At 41.6% G+C, this 24,633-nt stretch overlaps 1 protein-coding gene across 3 annotated transcripts; it reads left to right on the top strand.

Moving 5' to 3' along the window:
- Positions 1–433: 433 nt before the first annotated feature.
- ids (iduronate 2-sulfatase) lies at positions 434–24,291 on the top strand. 3 transcript variants are annotated; one of them, XM_078261119.1, is made up of 13 exons: positions 434–645; positions 2,585–2,721; positions 2,804–2,981; positions 5,702–5,790; positions 10,587–10,787; positions 14,922–15,092; positions 15,184–15,310; positions 15,809–15,979; positions 16,419–16,525; positions 18,405–18,524; positions 20,362–20,472; positions 20,825–20,950; positions 21,049–24,291. In XM_078261119.1, exons 1-13 carry the CDS (start codon positions 525–527, stop codon positions 21,127–21,129), a joined length of 1,740 nt encoding a protein of 579 aa, XP_078117245.1. In that variant the 5' UTR covers positions 434–524; the 3' UTR covers positions 21,130–24,291. The 3 variants fall into 3 exon arrangements, with proteins under 3 accessions (XP_078117245.1, XP_078117244.1, XP_078117246.1); XM_078261118.1 differs by having other exon boundaries at positions 18,402–18,524; XM_078261120.1 differs by having other exon boundaries at positions 565–645; positions 2,560–2,721; positions 18,402–18,524.
- Positions 24,292–24,633: the final 342 nt, after the last annotated feature.

The raw sequence follows: 24,633 nt of genomic DNA, 5'->3' as shown, positions 1-24,633 counted from the left end.
AGATTAAACTAAATGCAATAAATAAATACATGCAACATACACAATGCAGCAGTAATATTAATCCAGAAACATCACATATAATAATAAAACACTGACGGGAAACATTTTACTGCACAATCAATACTTATTTTAAGTATTTAAGTTAATTTGGATGATAATATTATATACTTTTACATACTTTGTTAAGATTTTGAGTGTAAGACTTACTTGGGCTCTACCATAAGATTTCCCTGGGGTTAATTTCGTTACAATCGCAGAAGTCAATTTGGTGCAGAGTGAGACCTCGCTTCATGTACTATATCTTACCCACAGTGTCAAGTTCATAAATAAAAACACAGGTGATTGACACATAATTTAACTAATATGATTAGCGTTTCGGGGCGGGGCAACTGCTGAGTGGACCAATAAAAACATTGTTTAAAGATGACAAAGGCCACGCTCATTTGTTTAGATCCCAAACTGTGGGAAGACTGCCGAAGCTGTAATGGGGATGCAAGATTAACTTTTAAGTAACGTTACACTTTATGAAGGACAGCATTGTGTCGTTAGTCTTCTCCATCCAGTCCAAAATGTTCACATGGGTCCGAATATGGCTTCTCCTCACGGTTCTTCACACTCTGGCTCTTGCTGTTGTGCCAAGAAGAGGTAACTTAGCTAGAGTTTGTACTTAGCAAATGCTGAATGTATCGCTAGCAAAACGTGTGGAAATGTCATATGAAGGCTAACAGGGGCATATACACTTAATAGTGTGGTTGTAGATTTATTTGAGTGGTTTGTGTTAGGCTGTCAGCTTTATTGGACACTAAATCTCACTAACTAGCTCACATTAGCGACTAATGAGTGCTTGTTATGTTTATTTAGTGGCTGTAGCTAGAGTAAGCTAATGTTAATTCATTTAATTTGCTCATTGAATGGTGCTTTGGTTGTAAGGTACGGAAGATGATTAGAGCCACGTGAAAAGATTTATTGAGTTCTAATTGAATTTAATATTAGTTGAAGTGAAACTTGCTAGCTTCTGTCAAGCTTTTATCTGTGGTATTTATGTTACCCAGTGTCACTCTAACTTTCATTTAGTACGTTACACACTAGGGCTGGGACATATGCTTTTTTTTGTATTGCAGTTTTCATTTATTGCAATTCTAGAAGAATTGCGATTTGATAGTATTGCGTATTGCAATTTTCGTTTCCTTTTCCTTCCAACAAAAGTTGAATAATACACTTCTAGAGAGAATATATCATGAGACATTTCTAAAAGAATGCACAGTCAGCCAGCCTGACATTTTTTTTAAACTTTTAAGGCCGTTACAGACCAACCAGACGGCCGACCCTCGGCAGAAAAAGCAGTGTGACTGATCAGTCTCCCCGAGTTGGTCAAAAAAGTGCGTCGGAAACGACGAGACGTAATACGTCTCCATAACAGCAGGCGCCGCTAATCTGTCTTGTCGCCCATAAAATTAAAAGCGAATTTTTGGATTTTTTCCACCAGCCATTACTGGCGACTCATTCAGAATACGATCTCATATTGTACTAAAATAGTTCACCGAAAAGAAATAGGCCATGCAGTTGCTGAATCTATCTTCATTTCAGATTGACAGAGGTCAGTTTAAAAGGTTTTCGTCAGATTTTGAGAGTCTTAGTCACGGTCATCCCGCTCGCCATTTCAGGGTGAGTCCCGACTGCCCTGTCTCCGACTGAGCATGTCAGGTCGGCCAAAATGAAGGCCGACAGCTCCTCGGACGAACGACGGCACGGAACACACCGAACAGACTCGAGTCACTGACCTCGCCAGACTGTCCGACGGCCGATTATCGGCCCGGTGTGTGCTGCATTTTAAAAACCAAAAAAAAAAAAGTACATAACGTGGATTTTTCTGCATTTTCTGCTTTCGGCCTGTTTTGCTGGAAACGGATATGATGTAGTCGGCGGTACCGTATAAACTGGAAATACTTAGGTGAATCATTGCTCAAAATAAATGTATTATTTCTAGGGAAAATAATTGATTTTAAAAAATGGTCGCAAAAGAGTCACCATACATTCGTTTTTTTTCCCCTCCACCCCTATTACACACTGAAGTTGTTGCTGTATTTACGTATTTAATACCACCTAGTTTACAATTACTAGGATAATTGTATCCCTACTAGAGCTGGGCAATATATCGATATCATGATATGAGACTAGATACCGTCTTAGATTTTGGATATCGTAATATGCCATAAGTGTTGTCTTTTCCTGGTTTTAAAGGCTGCATTACAGTAAAGTGATGTCATTTTCTGAACTTACCAGACTGTTGTAACTGTTCTATTATTTGCCTTTACCCACTTAGTCATTATATCCACATTACTGATGATTATTAATCAAAAATCTCATTGTGTAAATATTTTGTGAAAGCACCAATAGTCAATGCTACAATATCGTTGCTGTATCAATATCAAGGTATTTGGTCAAAGATATCGTGATATTTGATTTTCTCCATATCGCCCAGCCCTAATCCCTACTATTAAGGTTACATAGCAGGAATCTGGAAAATATGCCTAAACTTCATGGGTTCATTCAGAGCAGTTGTGTGGTGTGCCTTTTCTTTCAGAGAGGAGAAATGTCCTTTTCATCATGGCAGATGATTTGCGGACATCATTAGGCTGCTATGGGGACTCTGTGGTCAAATCCCCAAACATTGACCAACTGGCATCCAAAAGCAAAGTTTTTCTCAATGCATATGCGCAGGTCAGTTGGTGTTGTATATGTTTATGCTCTGAAATATTACCTTGTGGAAATCCTTTTGAAGTTGTGTTTTGTTCTCTCTCAGCAAGCTGTGTGTGCTCCCAGTCGTACGTCCATGTTAACCAGTCGAAGACCAGACACCACCAGGCTCTATGACTTCAAGTCTTACTGGAGAGTCCATTCTGGGAACTACACCACCCTGCCACAATACTTCAAATCTCAAGGGTACTTCACTATGTCTGTGGGCAAGGTGTTTCATCCAGGTGAGATTCATAATCTACATTTTTAATTTTAAGTGATACAGCACAAAAGGGACAAAAGTGCGTCACTTTGTAACACGTTATAATGCTCGCCTAGCTGCTAGCATGGCACGCCCTCATACTCTGCTTCTGACTGGCTAGTAGTCCTTACCTAGCTACTGAGCATGTGCGACTCCCAACAAAGATGGAACAGAAGTGTGATGCCTCACTCTGTAGCTAAAACAGAGAGCTCAACACACAGGGTGAAAAGAGGAGCTGCAGCAATGTGCAGTACAACAAAAATATGGTGTTTTTTGAAAATTAAACCATGTAAACCTATTCTGGTATAACATCTAAATACAATTATGAACCTGAAAATGAGCATAATATGAGCACTTTAATATAAAAACACAGGAAAAAATGAAATCAGTAATAACAGGAATTGATAAAATCAGAACTTGGGGAAACCCTATCATGGATCATGGTTAGGGTTAGACCAAAAAAAAACCGAACCGAACTCCCAGCATTTTGAAGTTAAATAAATGATTAAAAGCGGTAGTTAAAGGGGAACTATGCAGGGTTTTTTTTAGCTTAATTTACCTTAACTGATCAACTTTGGAGTCATTGGAATGTTTATATGACTTTTTTCGGGTTGAATGGTGGTCGTCTCGCTTCCCCCTAGCGCCTGTGAGCGGAAAAACCACCCTTGCAACTTTGGGCCGGGGGCCGCCGCCCTCAGCGTCAGGAAGTATCGCGTGATATCAGGTCTCGCCATGTAACGAATGGCTTCACAGCACTGCACACATACGCCCATTCAGGAACCGGCTAGCTAGAAGAACAAGGTAACGATGGAGTTTCGTATCGTCATGGCTGAGCCGGCAAAAAAGAAGCAGAAAGCATTGTCGGAAGAACAGGGAGAGGAAACGGCAGACTGACCGAGAGAGGACTCAGACACACAAGTAAACGTCGGACCTGCCAAATATCTATTCCGAAGCTGTAGGGGGAGCTCTATAGAGAAACCTGCGAGCAAAGAAATGGCCAAAACTTTAAAGTGGCCATATTATGCATATTTCAGGTTCATGATTGTAATTTGAGATTGTATCAGTCCGGTGGGTAAAATAGGCATACGTAGAACCTCAAAGTCCCATTGACCACCCTTTCCTCTGCAAATCTCACAATTTGAAACTGCTGCTAAAAACGGGCCAATCTCAACAAAGCCAGTAGTTGACGTCAACTCAGGTGGCTGTACCTTATTTGGCTCTAGTCTGAACCTTTGTCACACCCCAAAATCTACTTGCAAACCACTGGTCTGAGACCAGCTGGTGTTCTGAATGTTTGTTGCGCAGATCTTAGACACTTTATACATTGTTCGTCTGCTATTTCATTACTAAATTCACTTCTGAGACGTTTTTATGCGAGAAATCGACTATGTAGAGCTCAAATATGGACCGTTTTACAAAAATTGATGGCTAATTGCAAATTTGGTTCAACTGTGTCGGAGTTCAGATGCTCCACAGTCTGACATGACAGCCGGCTAAAGAAAATAAGTCGCTAAGGGGGTCGAAGTAAAGACTAAGTAAACAGTGTGAAATACCCTATATACTCATCTATATACTATCGCCCATTTAAAACCTATTGAAGCTAAATCTTACCTCGAATTATGACTCCTCCCTCTCATCTAAAATCCCGTAACAGCAAACTCAACGGCTCATAGCAGATCTCCACAAACCAATGGCTGACATCACACATGCTCTGTCCATTAATATTAACAGTCTATGGTCTGAACTGGACTTAAGAGACATCACCTGTTTCAACAGCTAATAGCGATGTCAGCTGGTAAAGTCAACTACAATAAAATGACTTGAGGACCTGAGGGTTCTAGAGGGCTCATAGCTAAATAACTAGGGCCAAGACCATTCAGAGCTTTAAAAACAAATTACTGTATTTTCCGGACTATAAGTCGCTCCGGAGTATAAGTCGCATCAATCAAAAAATGCGTCATGAAGAGGAAAAAAACATAAGTCGCACTGGACTATAAGTCGCATTTATTTAGAAATTTATTTCACAAAATCCAAGACCAAGAATAGATATTTAATCTGGAAAGGCAAGTTATTAAACTACCCAACAGCAGCCAGAACAAGGGGCTGAATACGGTAGGTGTCCCTATGTTAACGTAACGTAACTGCACTGTTGACGAGCCTCTCCCAGCAGCACGTTGTTCAAGCACCCATCTGTGGACTCCTTCCTCCAGCTCTGGCCATCTGGATTTCAGCGCGCGACTAGCTTTCTTTGTTTTCTTCATTGCAGTAAGACGCCAGTCCCTCACAAGTTTCTCTCTCACTCCAAACTCTCGTTCTGCTGCTCGATTACCGTTTTCGGCTGCGTATTTTACCACCTGCAGTCTCCTGCAGTTTCTTTTCTTTCTCAGTTGTCTTTAGGAGCAGCGTATAGTTGTCACAAGCCTAGAGCACCTCTCGCGGCTGTAGACGGTAATGTTTTCAGCATGAAATAACATTTAAAAACATGTTAAATTATATATATTTTGATATATAAGTCGCACCTGACTATAAGTCGCAGGACCAGCCAAAGTATGAAAAAAGTGCGACTTATAGTCCGGAAAATACGGTAAAAGAACTTTTTAAATCCATTCTGAAGCACACAGGTAGAATGAATTTGTTTACTTTCAAAAAGTCTGTCCATCCGATTTGTATAGCAGTAACAATGGTTGTATTTCCTTTCTTTAGGTATTGCCTCGAACCACACTGATGACTACCCTTACAGCTGGTCCATCCCTGCGTACCACCCAGCTTCGTTCAGATATGAGAAAGAAAAGGTGTGAATAGGAAAAAGTATCATTTAATGAATGAACAAAATGATGCTGTGTGGCAAAAAAAATGCTGCGTTACTCAGTATAATTCTTTAACGTTGTATGATTTGCAATTGCTCTCGAACGTATCGTCTGGCGTTTCCTGTGTTTTGATGGAAGTTGGAGTCACTAGAGGGCTCAAAGGCTATATGACGCCGTTGAGACGACCAAACAACACAACACCTGTCATTGATTAAAATGACAGATTTCTCTGGCTTTGAACACGGTTGGAAACATTTGTAATAGTGCAAGTACACAAGTAAAAACATAGGTTTAGGCATTTTTAGACATTTTAATGCAGAAAGAATCTCATACTATTTACATGGTGTTCTTGTTGATACATGAGCTATAAGTTTTTCAAATTGTGTGCATTAGGGGTGTAAGAAAAAATCTATACACTTGAGTATCGCGATATTTTATTTAGCAATACTATATTGATTTTCAAAAACGCAATATTGATTTTTTTTTTTGGGGATGGGAAAAAAAAATCCCCCAAAAATCTCATTTAAAAAATTTCATTTAAGACAGTGGTTCACGTTGATGTTGTGTTTAAACCTCCTACCGCTAGATGGCTATGCTGAGACGCACCACTAGTGTCCTTGCCTAACAGTCCCTAGCAGTGCCTGACTTTTTGCTAGAAGCTAACAATGTAGCTATGGCTGAACTTTGGCCTACTTTAGCATATAAACATTAGCTCACTAAGAACCTGTGAACCACAATCCCAAACTGGCAGTTTGATTTTTCTGTGTACTGAATTGTTTACCTAAAGTAAACTTCTTTGACTTTTATGCACATCATGTCTTTTTTTAAATATTAGTTTTTCTAAAATTATACTTTAAAAAAATCCCAATATATCGCCTTACGCACAGTATCGAAATATATTGCAATACATTGAATCGTGACCCATGTATCGTGATACGCATCGTATCGCCAGATTCTTGCCAATACACAGCCCTAGTGTGCATAGTTCCATTTTATGTGTGTATACAATGGGGGGGGGGACTGAAATGCAGCATCTTTTTTTCCAGGGAAAAGTCATGCTGGACACCCAGTTCAAAATACTGCAAATGTATAAATATTGCAATACTTTGATCAATGGGCCATATGCACAATCACTATAGTGTTACCTTGTGCAGCAATAGAGAGTGACTTAAAGGTGCCGTAGGTAGGATTGTGAAGATCCAGGACTTAGCCAAACAATTTGAACATCGACAACTTCTCAGTCCCTCCCCACTTTCCGCTAAAGCCCAAAACGGTCTCCTAAGCCCCTCCCCCCACAAGGGAGAATGAATGCGTGTGCATGAGCAGTGATTGACACGCAGTTAGACACATCTAACATTTAAATGGTCTCTCAGTCTAGTTCTGTAGGCTACACAATCATGGGGAAGACTGCTGACTTGACAGCTGTCCAAAAGACGACCATTGACACCTCGCACAAGGAGGGCAAGACACACAAGGTCATTGCTAAAGAGGCTGGCTGTTCACAGAGCTTTGTGTCCAGGCACATTAATAGAGAGGCGAAGGGAAGGAAAAGATGTGGTAGAAAAAAGTGTACAAGCAATAGGGATAACCGCACCCTGGAGAGGATTGTGAAACAAAACCCATTCAAAAATGTGGGGGAGATTCACAAAGAGTGGACTGCAGCTGGAGTCAGTGCTTCAAGAACCACCACGCACGACGTATGCAAGACATGGGTTTCAGCTGTCGCATTCCTTGTGTCAAGCCACTCTTGAACAAGACACAGCGTCAGAAAAAGTCTCGCCTGGGCTAAAGAAGCCATGTCATCTGCTGGTGTTGGTCCACTGTGTTTTCTGAGGTCCAGGGTCAACGCAGCCGTCTACCAGGAAGTTTTAGAGCACTTCATGCTTCCTGCTGCTGACCAACTTTATGGAGATGCAGATTTCATTTTCCAACAGGACTTGGCACCTGCACATAGTGCCAAATCTACCAGTACCTGGTTTAAGGACCATGGTATCCCTGTTCTTAATTGGCCAGCAAACTCGCCTGACCTTAACCCTATAGAAAATCTATGGGGTATTGTGAAGAGGAAGATGCGATGCGACAGACCCAACAATGCAGAAGAGCTGAAGGCCACTATCAGAGCAACCTGGGCTCTCCTAACACCTGAGCAGTGCCACAGACTGATGGACTCCATGCCACGCCGCATTGCTGCAGTAATTCAGGCAAAAGGAGCCCCAACTAAGTATTGAGTGCTGTACATGCTCATACTTTTCATGTTCATACTTTTCAGTTGGCCAACATTTCTAAAAATCCTATTTTTGTATTGGTCTTAAGTAATATTCTAATTTTCTGAGATACTGAATTTGGGGTTTTCATTAGTTGTCAGTTCTAATCATCAAAAGTAAAAGAAATATCAGTCTGTGTGGAATGAATGTATACATTATACAAGTTTCACTTTTTGAATGGAATTACTGAAATAAATCAACTTTGTCATGATATTCTAATTATATGACCAACACCTGTATACTGTCTATGTGCAGGCTGCAGGCATGATGGAGAAAGACGGCAGCAATGAAATCCTGAATGGCGCTTTTTATTTTCCAAAACTCCCGGACGGCTCGTAGACAAGTCGAAAGCCATATGCACGTTGTGTAAAGCCGAATTAAAATATCACCGAAGCCCGAGCTACCACCTACGGTTGCTGTGGCCCGCCGTACAGGTTAGTTTGACCAGCGGGCAGCAGCGGTGGCCGGAGTGGGCAGCAGCAGCTACGGCAGCCGGAGCGGGCGATCACGGGGGGACATCCTCAGCGGTGAAACACGAACGGGGGCTGGAGTATAACCTAGCTAGGTGGAAAGCTAACGCTAGCCGGCCACCTGTTCCATCAATCCTGCTTGTGTTCGCTCATTAGACAAATTAGACAAAAACTGGACTACATCCAACTTCAACGAAACTCCCAACGCGAGTTCAGAGACCGCTGTGTTTTTGTTGTTGTGGAAACAACAGCGTACCGGACTATCCAGCCTGTTTCTCTGTCGCCGGGTAAGAGTGGAGATGGGCTGTGTTAACACGGACTTGTGCAGAAATGAGCTGCTCATTAACCGGTGATCACTGGTGGTGAGTAATCAACATTATTTAGGAGTTCCTAAACACTATATTGACTCTAGTAAGGATAGGGATTTTTAGTTTTTTAGTTAGGTACTTGGAGGAATTGTGCAATAATGACAGATTCACACATTTTTCTTTTGTTTACAGTAAATAAATAATTACAAATCTTAAAATCAAGTTCATAAAGTAACTTTCTTTGCATTCATTTGATTCCCAATCAAGATACACTGGTAAAAATTGCTTTCGATTGGTAATATGTACTTAAAAACTGTTCTGAAATGCAAAATAATAGAATTTTAATCATGTGATAAAATATGCGATTAACTATAGAACTTCAGCGATTAATCGCAATTAAAAAAAAATGTAATCGTTTGACAGCCCTATTTATAAGTCTTACCTACTGCACCTTTTGAGAGACATTTTATTTAAATGAAAATCAAGATCATAACTTTACATGTGCATCTGTGTTTATAAATGTTGGGTTTTTAACCTGGATGACATTGTCTGTCTTGGCATTGAAGGATTGCAAAGAATGGGCTTAAAAACTAAGAAAAAAAAACAACTAAGAAATAAATATAATGTCAACAGCGATCCAAAGAGACTAGGGAAATGCAAGTCAGTCAGCAATACTATTTTAAGTGCAAGGATGTATGTCCTGCTTCAAGTAGCTTTTCGCTGCATGTCGGGTTAGTGAATGAACCAGACACTGACCGTTCACTTTTATTACAAGTTATTCCCCCTCCTGTAATTTGTATTGGAATATATCTGAAAGTAATCACCTAAGCATCCTGTAGTTTTCAGGTCTGAATAGAAACGGTTCCTAAGCAATACTTTTTTTCGATACCAATTTTATAAAACAAAAGAAATTATAATATTTCACATTACGGCACATCTTTTTATTTTCCTGCTCCTACTACGTAACGTAGAGTTTTCCCTGTGTGTCTCTACGATGTGTAACATATTAGACAGCCAATCGGCAGCATTATTAGATCTTCGTAGAAACATGCTGCATGCTTATTGGCTCACTGACTCTGATGAGATTTACTCCTTAGGTATTGAAATTGGGTATTGAGTGACGAGGCAATTCGGTCGGGGCCTAAAAAGTATGGAATTGATGAATGAAGCCCAAAATATGTCGCCGACTAGAAATCGCTAGTATCAGCTAGCGCTAGCTAACGTCAACGTTAGGTAGCCGCTAGCTAACGCTAGCTAGAAGGGTTTGTGGTGACTTTGCCTGGAACGCTACCAAGTCGTGAGTCGTGACTTGAAGTCGTAGCTTACGGGCTAAAAATTGTGTCTGGAACGCAGCATGAGTATCGTGTATCGAAAAGGCCTTGTCATTCAATACTAAATGTCAATACCTAATTTCAATACCTAAAGAGCAGATCTCACCAGAGTCAGTGAGCCAATCAGCATGCAGCATGCTTCTACCAAGATCTAATAATAATGCTGGCTGTCTAACGTTGCACATCGTAGAGACATGCAGGAAAAACTCTACGTTACGCACAGAGACGGGGCTCATCTAGTAGGAGCTGAAAAATGAAAAGATTTGTACCGTAATGTGTGATGTTGTTTCTTTTTGTTTTATAAAAATCTTCCAGGAACCGGTATCAAAATCCCAGTATTGGTACCGGTATTGAATATTTTTTAACGATGCCCAGCCCTAATAATTTGCATTAAAACCTTGTTTCCAGATGTGTAAAGGAGAGGATGGTAAACTCCACGCCAACTTACTGTGCGCAGTGAACGTGACCCAGCAGCCTGGGGGAACCCTCCCTGACATGGAGAGCACAGACGAGGCAGTGAGATTACTGAAGACTCGGGCCAACGACGACGTTCCGTTCTTCTTGGCTGTGGGCTTTCACAAACCACACATACCCTTCAGGATACCACAGGTACATGACTTAATATCAACACCAGTCAGACCCTCAGTACACCGCTTGAGATGTGACGTGCATTAATGGTTAGATAATAGTTAAATAATAATAGTTGTATTGTGAAAACCTGTATTGATATTAGCTGCAGGTGCCTGTCTGAGTCCTCCTTAAATGCACCAGTTCCTGCACATGTTGCTGCTTGATGTAACATTCATTTTGATTATGTTTAGGGCTGTATTAAAAACCTTTATGTGTAATAGGGGTGAAAATAAAAATCAAAAATCGTATATATGGGGGTGGGGGGGAGGGTGTTTTGCAACGATTTTTAAAATCGATTCTTTTCCCTAGAATCTATTTATTTTTAAAAATGATTCAGCTAAATATTTTCTGTTTATATGGTACCGCCAACGGCGACTACAGCATATCCGTTTCCAGCAAAACTGCCGACAGCAGTAAAATGCAGAAATGCAACTTTTCCCAAAACCCGTAGGGAGGAGGGCCCACAACATCATGGCCACCAACAAAACTCAGCAAAGATTGTTCTTGCTCGGGCTTTAACTTCTGGACATTCGGCAGCGTTGCCACCACGGACCGAATGGCTTCGCTCGCATCTTTCTAACTTTCAAACTAGTGCACGACCTCAACGTCATCGCTCTCAGCCACTCCCTCTGTTTGCTGATTGGACCGGTAAAGATTTGGCCGGAGAAAACCCGCGAATATACCGCAAACCCAGACGACGTACTGAAGGAAAATAAAAATTGAGCGGAAGTACGTAGGAGGGCGGAGCCAGGCTATCGCCACCCACGTATCGTGAAAGAATCGAATTGGGACAAAAGCATATCGTCCCAGTCCTAGTGTATAAGATGCTAGAGCAAGTTTATTTATTAAGACCATTCTTCAATCCGCTGGGGGAAATGCTTGATCTCTATCTGAGCCACAGTTTTAAACCATATTGGTCAATGGTGTCATTTGTTCGTCTCTTTGCAGTGCATTGTAAAAGAGTAATGCATGGCAAATCGTTCTCCTGCCAGGTGATCATATGCTGTAGATGTGTTAACATGCTTTCTTGTGCAATAACAGCCTGCCTCAGTACGCTTGAAAAGATTGTCCATTCACTTCCTTTTCAATGCCCTAGGCTGTATGATACACTTTGGTAATCTTACAAGACAGTTTCTTTCATTGGTTACTGTGAATGAGCTGTTGCCTAGCATCGGTGGTCATGCACATCTAACGGGAGCTACATGACTTGATAATGCTGTCTGTGAAGAGCTCTTGTGAACCTTGACTGATGAGTTGCAGACCATAGCCAGACTGAGACATCTTATAGTTGAAAACTAAACCTGTCACTGTCTGGTGGACAAATCATGTGATGGACACACATTTCTAAATGACCTAAACCATAGATTTGGCATTCCTGTACTAAATGTCTTGTTACTTATTGGCTGACATGTGTCCTTTTTATATATCTGCTGACACGTCAGTCTAGCTTTATTGCAAAACCATTAGTTGAACACCACAGGTCTGCAAAGACCTTCTTTCTTTCTTTCTTAACTGGATGCAACTATTCTTCTGGTAGAATCTCTGTAATGCTCATTCATGAAGGCAGACATTGACCGACTGGGATGCATTATACAATTCACTTAGTCCCCGGCCCCTATACTTGTAGAGTGGAAAAGTGAATGTCTTTGTCCTGCTGCAAGAGGCAGTTTTGCTTGACAGTGCTGTTGTGGACAAAGACTTGAATCTTGGAGAACCCACGCGCCTGGGATCTGATATGGTCTGTTGCTATGTTAATTAGGTATTGTTTTTGTTTTTAATACAATGTTTTTATGAAGCGGAAGCCTGAAGTTACACCAATCAGGGTGCTAGTTTTGATGTGGGGTCTGTATGTGTAAAAACCAGGCAATAGAAAACAGAAAAGGAACCTCTGAAAGCTAGAATTGACAGATGCATGCTGTATGTGAAGTGAATTTTTAATGAGGACTGATCTAGATATATGGGAGATGCAATTTGGCATGATGAAGAGAAAATTGGATGAGAGCAGAGACAGACGGAACGGAGACGAATGTCAGCATGCCAAACGGGTTTCCCACAAAGTGTAAGTTGAGAGATGAAAATTGGGGGGGGAGGTCAAGCCAGCGCTCTCTGGGCATGTGATGTACCAGTATGCTACATGTGATTTACCCCATAGTGTCTGGACACGCCACAGCGCGCTCAGCCAGATTTAAAAACTCCAAAACGGCAGTTTCTGGAGTGATGAAAGTCAATGAAGCAAAGACATCTGGGAACATCAGCAATACGCAAGGGTTAGAGAAGTCTTAAGTCCTTTTGAAAAGTCTGTCACTTCCCACATGTTAATGATCATATGAAAAGGATTCCTGTATACTGTACATTGGCAATAATCACAAGGGGCCTCATTTATCAACAGTGTGTGGAAAATGTTCACATTTCTGTCTTTATAAATGAAATTTAGTATGTGCAAAAAGTACGAAAGAAATATCGGCATTTATCAAACGTGTGCAAGCCCATCGTACGCACATCAGTAAGTAATCGGTCTTGATAAATCCCACCTGTTCTTATCGACCATGCTCGTTCACGATTAGGCCATTTGCGTTCAGAAACGCCGTCAATTAACCGTATATGGTAACAACACATCCCTTTATCAACCACATTCATGTGTTTTTTTTTTTTTTTTCCCTCACCGCAATAATGGCAAAGATGGCAGAGAAGAGGAACTTCTCAAATGCAGAAATGGAGGAACAGGTAGATGAGGTTGAATCCAACCAACAAATATTGTTTGGTTCACTCAGTGCAGGAGGTATTACAAACAAAACAAAAAATGCTGCATGGGAGAAGGTCACAATTATCGCAACACAAATCCAGCAGTACATGTTTGGGCCTACTTAGAAGCCACTCTGTGCCCTCGCCAAGCAGATCAGCATGATCTTTGAGCGCATTGTTTGCCAAGTCTTCCCGTAACGCAAGATAAGCCATTGCACTATATTTCAGACATTTGACGTGCGTGCGTCCGTCCGTCTCTTGACGTTTAGGTTCAAGGTATTTGAATTATGCATATTGTGTTATAAATGTGCTTAAATATTGCCCTCTACTGGTTGAAACCCAGCTTTTGCAATTTCATTTAGCTATGGACTGATCTGATGCTAGTCGGGCTCAACAGATGTAAATTGCTGGGATAAAAGCCTGAAATCACACACACAAACACAGGAAAATAGGGTCCAGGTTGAAAAAAAAAAACGAAAACGAAGTTAACCTTTAAATTGATCCTAAAAATGCCAGGGAGCCAATGTAAAGAAGCTGCAGTGTTTTGGACCAGTTGAGATGGAGAGATGCTGAGGCAGGTGAACAAGGTGTCACCGTATTGGAGGTGTGCTGTGGTAAAAACATGGATACACTTGGCAAATGTTTAGGCTTCTGGGATGATCATTCCTTTAGTTTGGAAAACAGATGAACAGAAGAAGACATACTTTTAATCATCCCCAGGGGGAAATTACATTTGTACACTCAATTGATACCATACACACATGCAAAAACAGGACCTTGTACATGCATTAATGGAAAGATGTCAGAGTGAGGCGCCCCGAGCAGTTGGGGATTTGGTGACTTGCTGAAAGGCACCACCCAGGAGGTGAACCGGGAGCTGAACCGAACCCCCGCACTCTGTACTTAAGCCGTACGGGGACTTGACCGTGTGTGTGTGTGTGTGTGTGTGTGTGTGTGCATGCATGTGTGTGCGTGCAGACAGAATTGTCAGCTTTTGTTGTTTGCTTTGCGCTACTAGGGAGAGAAGTAGAAGGAAGGTTCTACGCAGGCGCGCAGACTTGGTGGTGTTGTGTGGCAGTGCGTCACACTACAACTTAGCCGCGTGGTGTGCATACTACGCCGAATTTCACACTTTTGCGTCACCATATGCACTTAGATTCCCCCCCCCCCCAAAAAAAACACTCGTCTAAACGCGGAATAAAAAGTGAGAACGCAACGCCACTTTTGCGTTTTCTCTTCAGATCGTTTCCGTCTAAGCATAGCCTAAGCTATGTAGGCCCCGTCATAATGCAAATGCAGTATTTATATTGTGTGTATGTGTACCTGTTTTCATGTAACATCCTTTAGAAACCTGTTGCTTACATCTTACAGGAGTACCTGGGTCTGTATCCCATAGAGCAAATGACTCTGGCCCCTGACCCCAATGTCCCTAAACTACTTCCACCTGTGGCCTACAACCCCTGGACGGACGTGAGGAAGAGAGACGATGTCCAAAAGCTCAACATTAGCTTCCCATATGGACCAATTCCTAAAGACTTTCAGGTATGAACTGGCTGCATTCAAATTTAAACCATTTATAACTTGGTTTTCAAGTTGCTGCTCCCTGAAATATTTATACACCAATGTCTTCCAGCTGCGTATCCGTCAGCACTATTACGCTGCGGTGTCTTACATGGACGCTCAAGTTGGGCGTCTGCTCCGTGCTCTGGATGAGCTTGGGCTGGCCAACAGCACGACGGTGGTGTTCACCTCAGATCATGGTCCGTAGAGTTTGATTTCTCTTTCAAAACACTGACATGTCTTTTTCTTTCAAATATTTATCGAAATAACTCAATTATCAGGCTCTCAATTATTTAGGTAGTAGTAGTATTGCAGACTTGTGGCAGCTTTCACCACCAGATGGCAGTGTTGTAACAGCATATTGCATTGGCTCCTTCCACAGTGTTGCTGTAGTCTTAAAAACCCAGCTCTTTCTTGCAGTTTCTCCTTGTTTTTTTTTAAACTTTGTGACTTGGAAACTCAATTTCTTTTAATGTCTCCTTCAGTGGAGGATGCTGCAGTGAATCTTTTCCACGACTGTTTGATATATACACTGTAGAGCTTACTCAAATGCCATCATTTTCAAATATTTGATGACTGGGAATCTGTATCTAACATGTTCTTTTATGCTATATATTTACAGTTTTTGCTCAGTTTATTTCTACCATTTTTTTTAAACTAACATCATTCTTATCGCTCTTTGTCCCCCCGTGTTGCAGGATGGTCGCTAGGAGAACACGGCGAATGGGCTAAATATTCAAATTTTGATGTGACGACACACGTCCCTCTCATCTTCTTTGTTCCTGGGGTCACCTCATGCCGTGATCAGCTGCGAGAGTCCACCTTTCCCTTTATAGATCCCCTCACCCAATCAGAGCCCATCTTTAAGAGTAAGGCCCCTTCACTGACAACAAGTTACTATTGATTAACCAAAACCCTGTACAATCCTTCAAGACACCGAAGGGAACTGAAGTTTGATTTATTATTCATGGTCCTAATTCCTCTTTAAAAATGTGTTAAAACATTTATTATTATGCCAACTTGACTTTAATGAAGTCTTTGATTTACACAGAGCTCCCAAAAGTATTTAGACAGGAATACACTTTGATATTTTGCCTTGGACAGTTTTCTTACTTCAAGTGCAAATGGTGCAATGATGATGAAATGAAAGAGCAGGGTATCTAGTACATTTCAGATATCTTGACTAATTTGCGTCGGTGGCTATGCAAGACTTTCTCTAATTGGCTGACCTCTCGCTCATCTCTCTCTCGCTCTCTCATTCTCTCTCTCGCTCTCTGTCTCTCGCTCTCTCCCCCCCCCCTCCCCCAGTTGACAAAGTTATAAGAAACATGGTGGAGCTGGTGGATGTTTTTCCTACCGTCTCCTACATGGCTGGCCTCAAAGCACCTCAACCTTGTCCTGACATTTCCTTCCAGGTATGAATGGATGAAAATGAATGCATTTATTCAATCCAGTAGTTTTCACTTAAAGCGACAGTAGGTAACTTTTCAAAAATAAATAAATAACTTGTCATATTTGCTCAGAACTATCACTATATCCAGACAGTGCTACATGATCTGTGCAAAATGTCACGCTCCTCCGCCTCCTCCTGGTGCTCCTAATGGCATACGGAAAGCGACCAATTAGAGTCGAAGAGTCTCTAATGCAGTGTCAATGACTTATTTTACAGCTTCACAGCACACTAAAATATGTTTCTGAAAACATTTGAGGTGAGAAATAGGCAATACAATAACAGAATATTGTTATTTAATCAGCGCTGCCTAGTTTTACAGTCTGACTGCAGTTCGCCAGCAGTCATTGACGCTGCGTTAGAGACTCCTCGGCTCCGATTGGTTCTCTTCAAGCGCGGTGGAAACTTGCACTGCCGTTAGGAACTAGTCTGGTTGACACCAGACCTTTCTCAGTTGTAACTGAGAGTGGGTCTGGGCAAGCTTCATTCACAGCCCATTTCCAAAGGGGCGTCACCAACGGACGGCGCTCAAATGCCTCTGGCCGCAATTGGATAGTCTTTCAACCAATCAGACCAACGATCCGGGTGACGTAGCAAACACAGCAGCATCAACAGGTTGCTGCGCTTCGGTGGCCGTCATGTTGAATGTAAACAAAAAGCTGCTCGCCTTCGCTGTCATATCAGGAATTTCTGACAGCTGCGATGTCTTCCACTTAGTTGAAAGTATTAGGCCTACGCAAATGACGTAAATTTGCTGACATGATCACTGACAGTTTAACTAACGACTCCAATATTAACATAAACAAAAAAACCAACAACACAGTATTTGCTTTCCAATCTGCGACAAATGTGTACAAATGTGCTTTAGGTATTAGGTAGATGTGTATCTGGTGTGACTACAAGTTTAATAGTTAAGGACAATTCTGGCGCAAAATAAACCTAGGGGTTAATAACATATGTGTACCGAGTCAACCGTTCTCTGGGATATGTTTTCATGCTAATCGAATGTGTCTCTAGCTTGAAACAAGCTAGCACAAACCGCTGATTAGCTTCTAACGCTAGCTTTTGAGGCAGAGGGTAAATCGCTATTTCTACACCACTAACAAGGCTCAAAATAGCACCACACTTAGCATAATGAGGGTCCCTACATGTAAACCAAAGCATTGAGAACTTTGTAAGTGTACAAACATTTCATTAAAAAGATAGTTTATAAAGACAGTAGCGTTCATGTTTACATTCGGGCGCCATCTTGGAAAACAGTCATGATCAGTCGAACCACGAATGCTGTTTGAAAACAGATCCCAGAGAACAGTCAACTCGGTACACCTGTTATCAACCCCTAGGTTCATTTTGCGCCGGAATTGTCCTTTTTAAGGTAATGGTCTTGGATGAATCTAACAACAATTGTCATTGTGAGCATGCTGATGTTAGCATTTAGCTTTAAGTAGAGCCTCACAGATCAGCTAGCATGGCTGTAAACTCTGTCTTGTTGTATTTAAACTTATTTAAACCTTTAGAAAGAAGTGGGATTCGAAATGTAATTCAGTCTCGGCAACTTTGACTGAGCTTGTTGAACTCCTGTAATCTCAAGTTGAAACCATGTTTTCATGTCATTTCCTGTACTTCGCATTCTCTACAAACTGCAGCACAAGAACAGAACTGAGACCTTCAGGCACCTTTTTTTGTACAGTTTGTTCAAACAGCCTTGTATTAACATTGCCAAACAAAATGAATGGAGAAGTAAACACTTAAATAATATAAACAAGCCCGAACACGGCCGATACGAATGTGATCTGACGCCCATTTCCTTTTTACTCTTGGGTCTGTTTTCTTGCTTCCAGAAGGAGTTGTGTACAGAAGGGAACAACCTGGCCTACACCTTCCTACACCAAGAGCAAGGACAAGGACAGGATGAGGAAGCCATATCTTTCAGCCAGTACCCTCGACCTGCTGATACACCACAGGTAGCAGGCGGGAGTGTTTTTTAGAACAGCAAATTAAAAAGCTGTCATGAGCTGTCTAAAGGTTAAATCATTTATTCGTCTCGATCTTTAAACGAATGGAGTTTGTACAGTAGTAGGGCTGCTCAATATGAGGAAAATATGTTGTTGAATATCGCGATAACGATATTTCTTGCGATAAACTGATATTAAAGTGTACTCCGTTCTGTATTTCAGCTGCCTTCAGTATTCTGCTTGTTGAATTTAAAACAAATGAAAATGATATATTGTGCCGCCCCATTTTGAAGAGGCAGCCGTAGATTTGACAGCACTGCAGAAAGGTTTCTAAGGCTACATTTACACTTCTACCTTTTCATTTTTAGGTGCCGTTTTAAGACGATGAGTTTTAGCGCCAGTAGCAGAACTAATCTCGGTCCATATTAACCCTCCTTTTGTCCTCGGGTCAAATTTGACCCATTTTCAAAAAGTTTCTATATCAGAACTTTGGGTTTCTTTCAACCAAATTGTCAAAAAAAATAAATAAAAAATAACATGGATGGTCCATACAACGCTCTTCACAAATAAAATACATTTTCAGTTCACTACTTTCATTGAATTTGGGTGTTTTATTCAATCTTATCACATTTGAAGAAAAATTGATGAATGAACGTTGAAAAATTGTCAGAAAAAGCACAGAAAAAGGGGGGAAAAAAAGAGACAAAAACATCAGATAATGTGACAAAAACGTAGAAAAAAGAGACAAACATCGAGGGAAAGCGACAAAAGTGTCGTGTTTTTACATTTTGACCCAGAAAAACAAAAAGTTGCATGAAGATAACCCAAGAGTTAACACGTCTGACAACGCATATCACATGACCACTTGCATACACTGGGCATGTGTGTGCCGGTGTGAACATGAAGTGGATTGTCTTGACTTTACTCTGTGGCCCAAAATCATGGATGTATAAGTTGAAAATACTGAAAATACTTTGGAGAAAGAACAATGGCCAAGAGTAAGACCAGTAATTTATAGCTTGGACCGATGACGAGGTTGAACTGTTACTGAAAGTTCTGCAAGCCTACCTAATTATAAGACTGACGTGCGTCGTTGTTTCCAAAGGTCTCCGTTTGTGCACGCCCAGATTAAAAGGCAACCCTAAAGATTTCAAAGCAAAAGGGGGGGGGGGGGGCGTCAGTGTTTCCAATTGTCTCCGTTTTAAGGGCTCGGAAACGCTGGAGTAGTGCGGACGTGAGGCGTAAACGTTGCGAAAGACGTTGGATTTTAAACCAAAACGTAGTAGTGTAGATGTAACCTAACAGTACAGATCCATTTGTCCGACACGACTGAAGCGTGGTGTCGCGACATCATACATCCATGGTTGATGCTCCACACCCTTGACCGGCAGCTGATTGGACGAACGCCTGACGTGGGTTTGGCTTCTCGAGAATTTCAACAGTGTCATGGCGGCTCGTTGAGAATCCGATCTCATATTTTACGAAAACAGTTCACCGAAACGTGTTTCTGAAAACATTTTAAGCGAGAAATAGGCCATGCAGTTGCTGAATCTGTCTTTATTTCAGATCGACAAAGGTCAGTTTAAAAGATTTTCGTTTACTTCTACTGGATAGTCGCGTCGCGTTCAACGGATTAATTTGCATAAAGATGGGTATCGGCCAGCTTTTGGACGCGCAGCATTTTTTCAAATGCAGCGCCGCCTTCCCGGAATGCTTTGCGGGCGCGTTGAAGTCGCTTGATGTCACCCATAGGAATAAAGTGAAGCGCGCCGCGACAGAAGCGTTGCGCGGTCAAATGGATCTGTACTGTGAGATGCTTCTACAGTTCAATGTTCTTTCTTTTCAGGTGAACTCTGACCTTCCTGATCTTAAAGACATAAAGATCATGGGTTACTCTATACGTTCTTGGGACTATAGATACACTCTCTGGCTGGGATTCAACCCTAAAACATTTAAGGTTGGTGTATCACATACCTGCACAGCATGAAAATCATCTTCTCTTATCTGTGTCGTTGTATTATTCTCCTTTTTTTTGTGTCAAGGTTTCTTTATTTGTCTCCCTTGGGAGAAATGTGTGTTGGGCAAGTTGGTGCATGGACAATACAAAGGCATAGACAAAACATCACAACCAAAAAACATGGTGGACAGTAAAACCACAGGCTAAAACGCCCAAAACATAGACAATGTGCAAAACATCAACTCATGGACCGCTACTAGTTAAAATGCTTACTTATTCTTCAAAAACGCATACACACTCCTCATCCATACATACTGCTAAAGTGTGTGTGTGTGTGTGTGCGTCCATCTAGGTGAATGTCTCAGATGTCCATGCTGGAGAGTTGTACATGTTGGCAGACGACCCCGGTCAGGATCATAACATCTACAGTGACTTTGAGCCCAGTGTGATGCTGACAAAGATGGCCAGCCTGCCTCGTGTAACTTTGAATTCATTTATTTTATATTTTTATTTCTTCTCGAAACTACACCCAATTACCACTCATTAATTGATTAATTTACCTACCTGTTTTTTCAGACGGTGAGCCTGCGGAGGAGAATGAGGCTGCAGCTCCTCTACCTCTCAGCAGGGAGGAAAACGGGACGAATGAAGGCGTGATGACGAGAATAAAACCCAACACATGGACAGATGGAGAGATGGATGGATGTAATCTATCTAGAAAAGGGATCGCGCCTTGAATATTTTTTTCCGGTTTAGTATTATGTGATATCACTATTAATCTTTTAGGCTCAATTCTTCAGGCTAATGTTCCTCGTTAAGAACTTATTGGCAGGCAGATCTGCGTTCAACACATGAGCAAAGTGAATAAGAAAGCACTTTTTTTCTTTTTTTTTATTTCTTTGACAAAGACAAATATCCATAATGTGCACAGAAACATTGGTTTGTCTTCCTGCTGCCAAACACAACTTTTAGTGTTTTCGTCGCCGGGTGTCGACGCACAGTCTGTGTAAACTTATATGATTCACTTCGTTCTAACTTTACATGCCACAGATTTCTGATTTTCTACAGTAATTAAAAAAAAAAAAAAAGCTGGAGTTTGGTCTGGCTGCACAAGTTAACATTCTGAAAAGGGTCTCGTTTGTGTTTCTTTAAACCAGTCACAACCTTCCTGGGCGCCGCCAAGCCTCGAATGCAGCGACGGTGGCCTTGCAAAAATAATTAGCGGAGATGGCGGAAAAGGGAGGAGAATGCCCGCCGCCAGATGTCATGCATTACACACGCACTGTACCTCCAGGAAACCAGACCAGCTGGCAGGCAGTTAGCTTCGCCTCAAGACCAGAAGCAGGGAAAACGGCTAGCCTGGCCCTTGTTTTAAACATTTATTAACATGTTTTATCTTTATAAACAGAAATGTAAAAAATGACAAGTTAAGTTTTTAGGAACTTGCTGCGCCCGGGCAGAAAGTTCCAGCACTTAAAGGAGAATTCCGGCCAATTTTTACGTTAATCTTGATCGCTATAAATATGCGTGTACTTTCGTTTGAAAAAAAACCCGACCCGAATCGGTGCTGGCAACACGGAGAAGCTGCAGCTACGTGTACAAGCTCCCACTGAGCTAAAACTGCAGTGGTCGGGGCAGGTTTTAGAGTGCCTTTGTGCCTCTTAACAGACACAAAATGCAATTAATATGTCTGTGCCACATGAACAGGGCCTTAACGTGACAACAAGATGCGTTTTCAACTCAGACATTGTTTTAATTCACCTACCCTGTCTCGATTCTGCTGGCAGCTAGCTCGCCCTGTTAGCTGCTAGCTGTTAGCTGCCGTCCGTGATAAGTGTGTTCAGCCAAAATATCACGCAGCAGTTCCATGTGTATTTGTACCTCATCCATTTTGTGTGTGTGATCGATCTGGTGTGGGTAAGTAGGAGGCTTGGCAGTGTCGATCGGTGTAGTAGCTAGTTCCCTTAGCAGCGCTAGCAGGCACGACCTTGCTTCTCAGAGCGCTCTGCACACTGTTTACCTTTTCCTGTTCAGCGCGAGACTACAGATAGCCTTCTATGTAGTTACATAGTCACTGATATGGTCATAACCACTACAGTGCTCAATTATCTGTTTTTAAGTGGGAATAAACTTCAAGTTTTCGTCGCGAAGGCATGACCTGTCCTCTGGAGGACATAGCCAGACCACCGGGCGCTCACTGGATTGTTTTCGGGAGCGGGAGACGACGAAGGTGGGGAGGAATCAGAAGCAAGGATCCCGGTCGGGCCTGCTAGCGCGGCTAAGGGAACTACCACACAGATTGACACTGCCAAGCCTCCTACTCACCAACACCAGATCGATCACACACAAAATGGATGAGGTACAAATACACACGGAACTGCTACTTTTGGCTGAACACACTTATCACGGACAGCAGCTAGCAGCTAACAGGGCGAGCTAGCTGCCAACAGAATCGAGACAGGGTAGGTGAATTAAAACAATGTCTGAGTTGAAAACGCATCTTGTTGTCACGTAAGGGCCCTGTTCATGACATTTTAATTGCATTTTGTGTCCGTTAGGAGGCACAAAGGCACTCTAAAACTTGCCGTTTTAGCTCAGTGGAAGCTTGTACACTGTAGCTGCAGCTACTCCGTGTTGCGTGCACCGATTTTTTTTTCAAACGAAAGTACACGCATATTTATAGCGATCAAGATTAACGTAAAAATTGGCCGGAATTCTCCTTTACCTCCTAATAAAAGCCACGTTTCGGTTTGGGCACAAACTTAAACAATAAAGATAAAACGTGTTAATTAGTAAAGCGTAGGGGTTGTGGTTGGTGTTTAGCGTCCAGTCTTTATGCAAAGTTAATTGGCAGCTGGCTCATATTTAGCGTACATACGTGAGAGTTCTATACATCTTCTACTGTAACAAAAAAAAAATATCAAATGGCACATTTCCAAAAAAGTTCAACTGTTCCTTTAACACACCTAACACTGACGTCTGAGCATCTGAACCAGGCAACCTTTTTGTCAGACAACTTTACCTGGAAGCATGAACTCCTGACAGACACGTCTGATTGGCGAGGACAGTACCGCCTCCTCTTTTTTTTTTTTTTAAATGATTACATCACATTTTACAAGCCGTCATCTGCTAAAGTCTTTTCATCTGAAGAATTAGGCCTTTTTGATTAATAGTGACGCCACTCGTCAGTGTTCTATTGATCACGCCATCTGCCTCAGGTGTTGTCTCTTCACTTTCAAGTACAACAGCTAAAAGGGACTCGCACAGTGTTGTACTGTAGTGTTAAACAATATGACATTTCTATTTGCACTTGATGTCACTTGCAGCTATTTGCCTGCCTGCTTGTACAACAGTCGGTTCAGATCAATTTGTGGACCTAAAATGAAGTGAGTAAAAGCCACCCATAATAATTCAATGCAAATGAAACCGACCGCAGCGACATTTTACTGCCGTTCCAATGCATGAACATTTTTTGCACTGTGGGCAATTTAGAAGAAAGCAATTTCAGCTTGAATTTCAGGTCCAACAATGAATTGAGGGGATTCGGTCTGTCAGCTTTTATTGTAGGCTGCACTGGCTTCATGTTAATGGGATGCAGATGAATCATGTAATCAGCATGTTCTATCATATGTCAATTCTTTAGATGGAATTGAATTTTTTTTTGTATTTCTTCCCTTGTTGACCTCTTTGCATTTGTGACAGTTTATATATTGTATTCAGTGGCTTGCTGGTGTCCCTGCATTCTGTAATATAAGCTGTCCATACCGATAACAGAGGGGGGGAAATGTGCTTATTAAAAATGAGTTTGGTTGCATCAGAGCAGCTTCGAGCCTGAGCTCCAGTTTTCTGAAAGGAAAATTAAAAAATAAATGCTGCAGAAATAATTCAAATCTCAAGCTTGGCAATGACAGGCTGTTAATATATTTATGTCTGATTGGATTAGTAAAAAAGTAAATAAAATATTTTTTGCAGCAAAAGTTTTAGTAACTTGATGATCACAACCTTCTCCAGTGTGTTTTTGTCTGCATTCCTGTGTTTGTCCTGCAGAAACAAAGCACTCTGCCACCGGTACACACACAAACACACACACACACACAGAGTTGCATTTTGTGCTCAGCCACAGCAGACGTGTAAAGCTGCAGAGTAGCGAGGGAGTTCCTC

The sequence above is a fragment of the Sander vitreus genome, chromosome 10, assembly GCF_031162955.1.
Source record: "Sander vitreus isolate 19-12246 chromosome 10, sanVit1, whole genome shotgun sequence".
Classification (NCBI taxonomy): Eukaryota; Metazoa; Chordata; class Actinopteri; order Perciformes; family Percidae; genus Sander; species Sander vitreus.
Note: the sequence above shows the minus strand (reverse complement) of the source record. Positions and strands in the feature narration are given on the sequence as shown.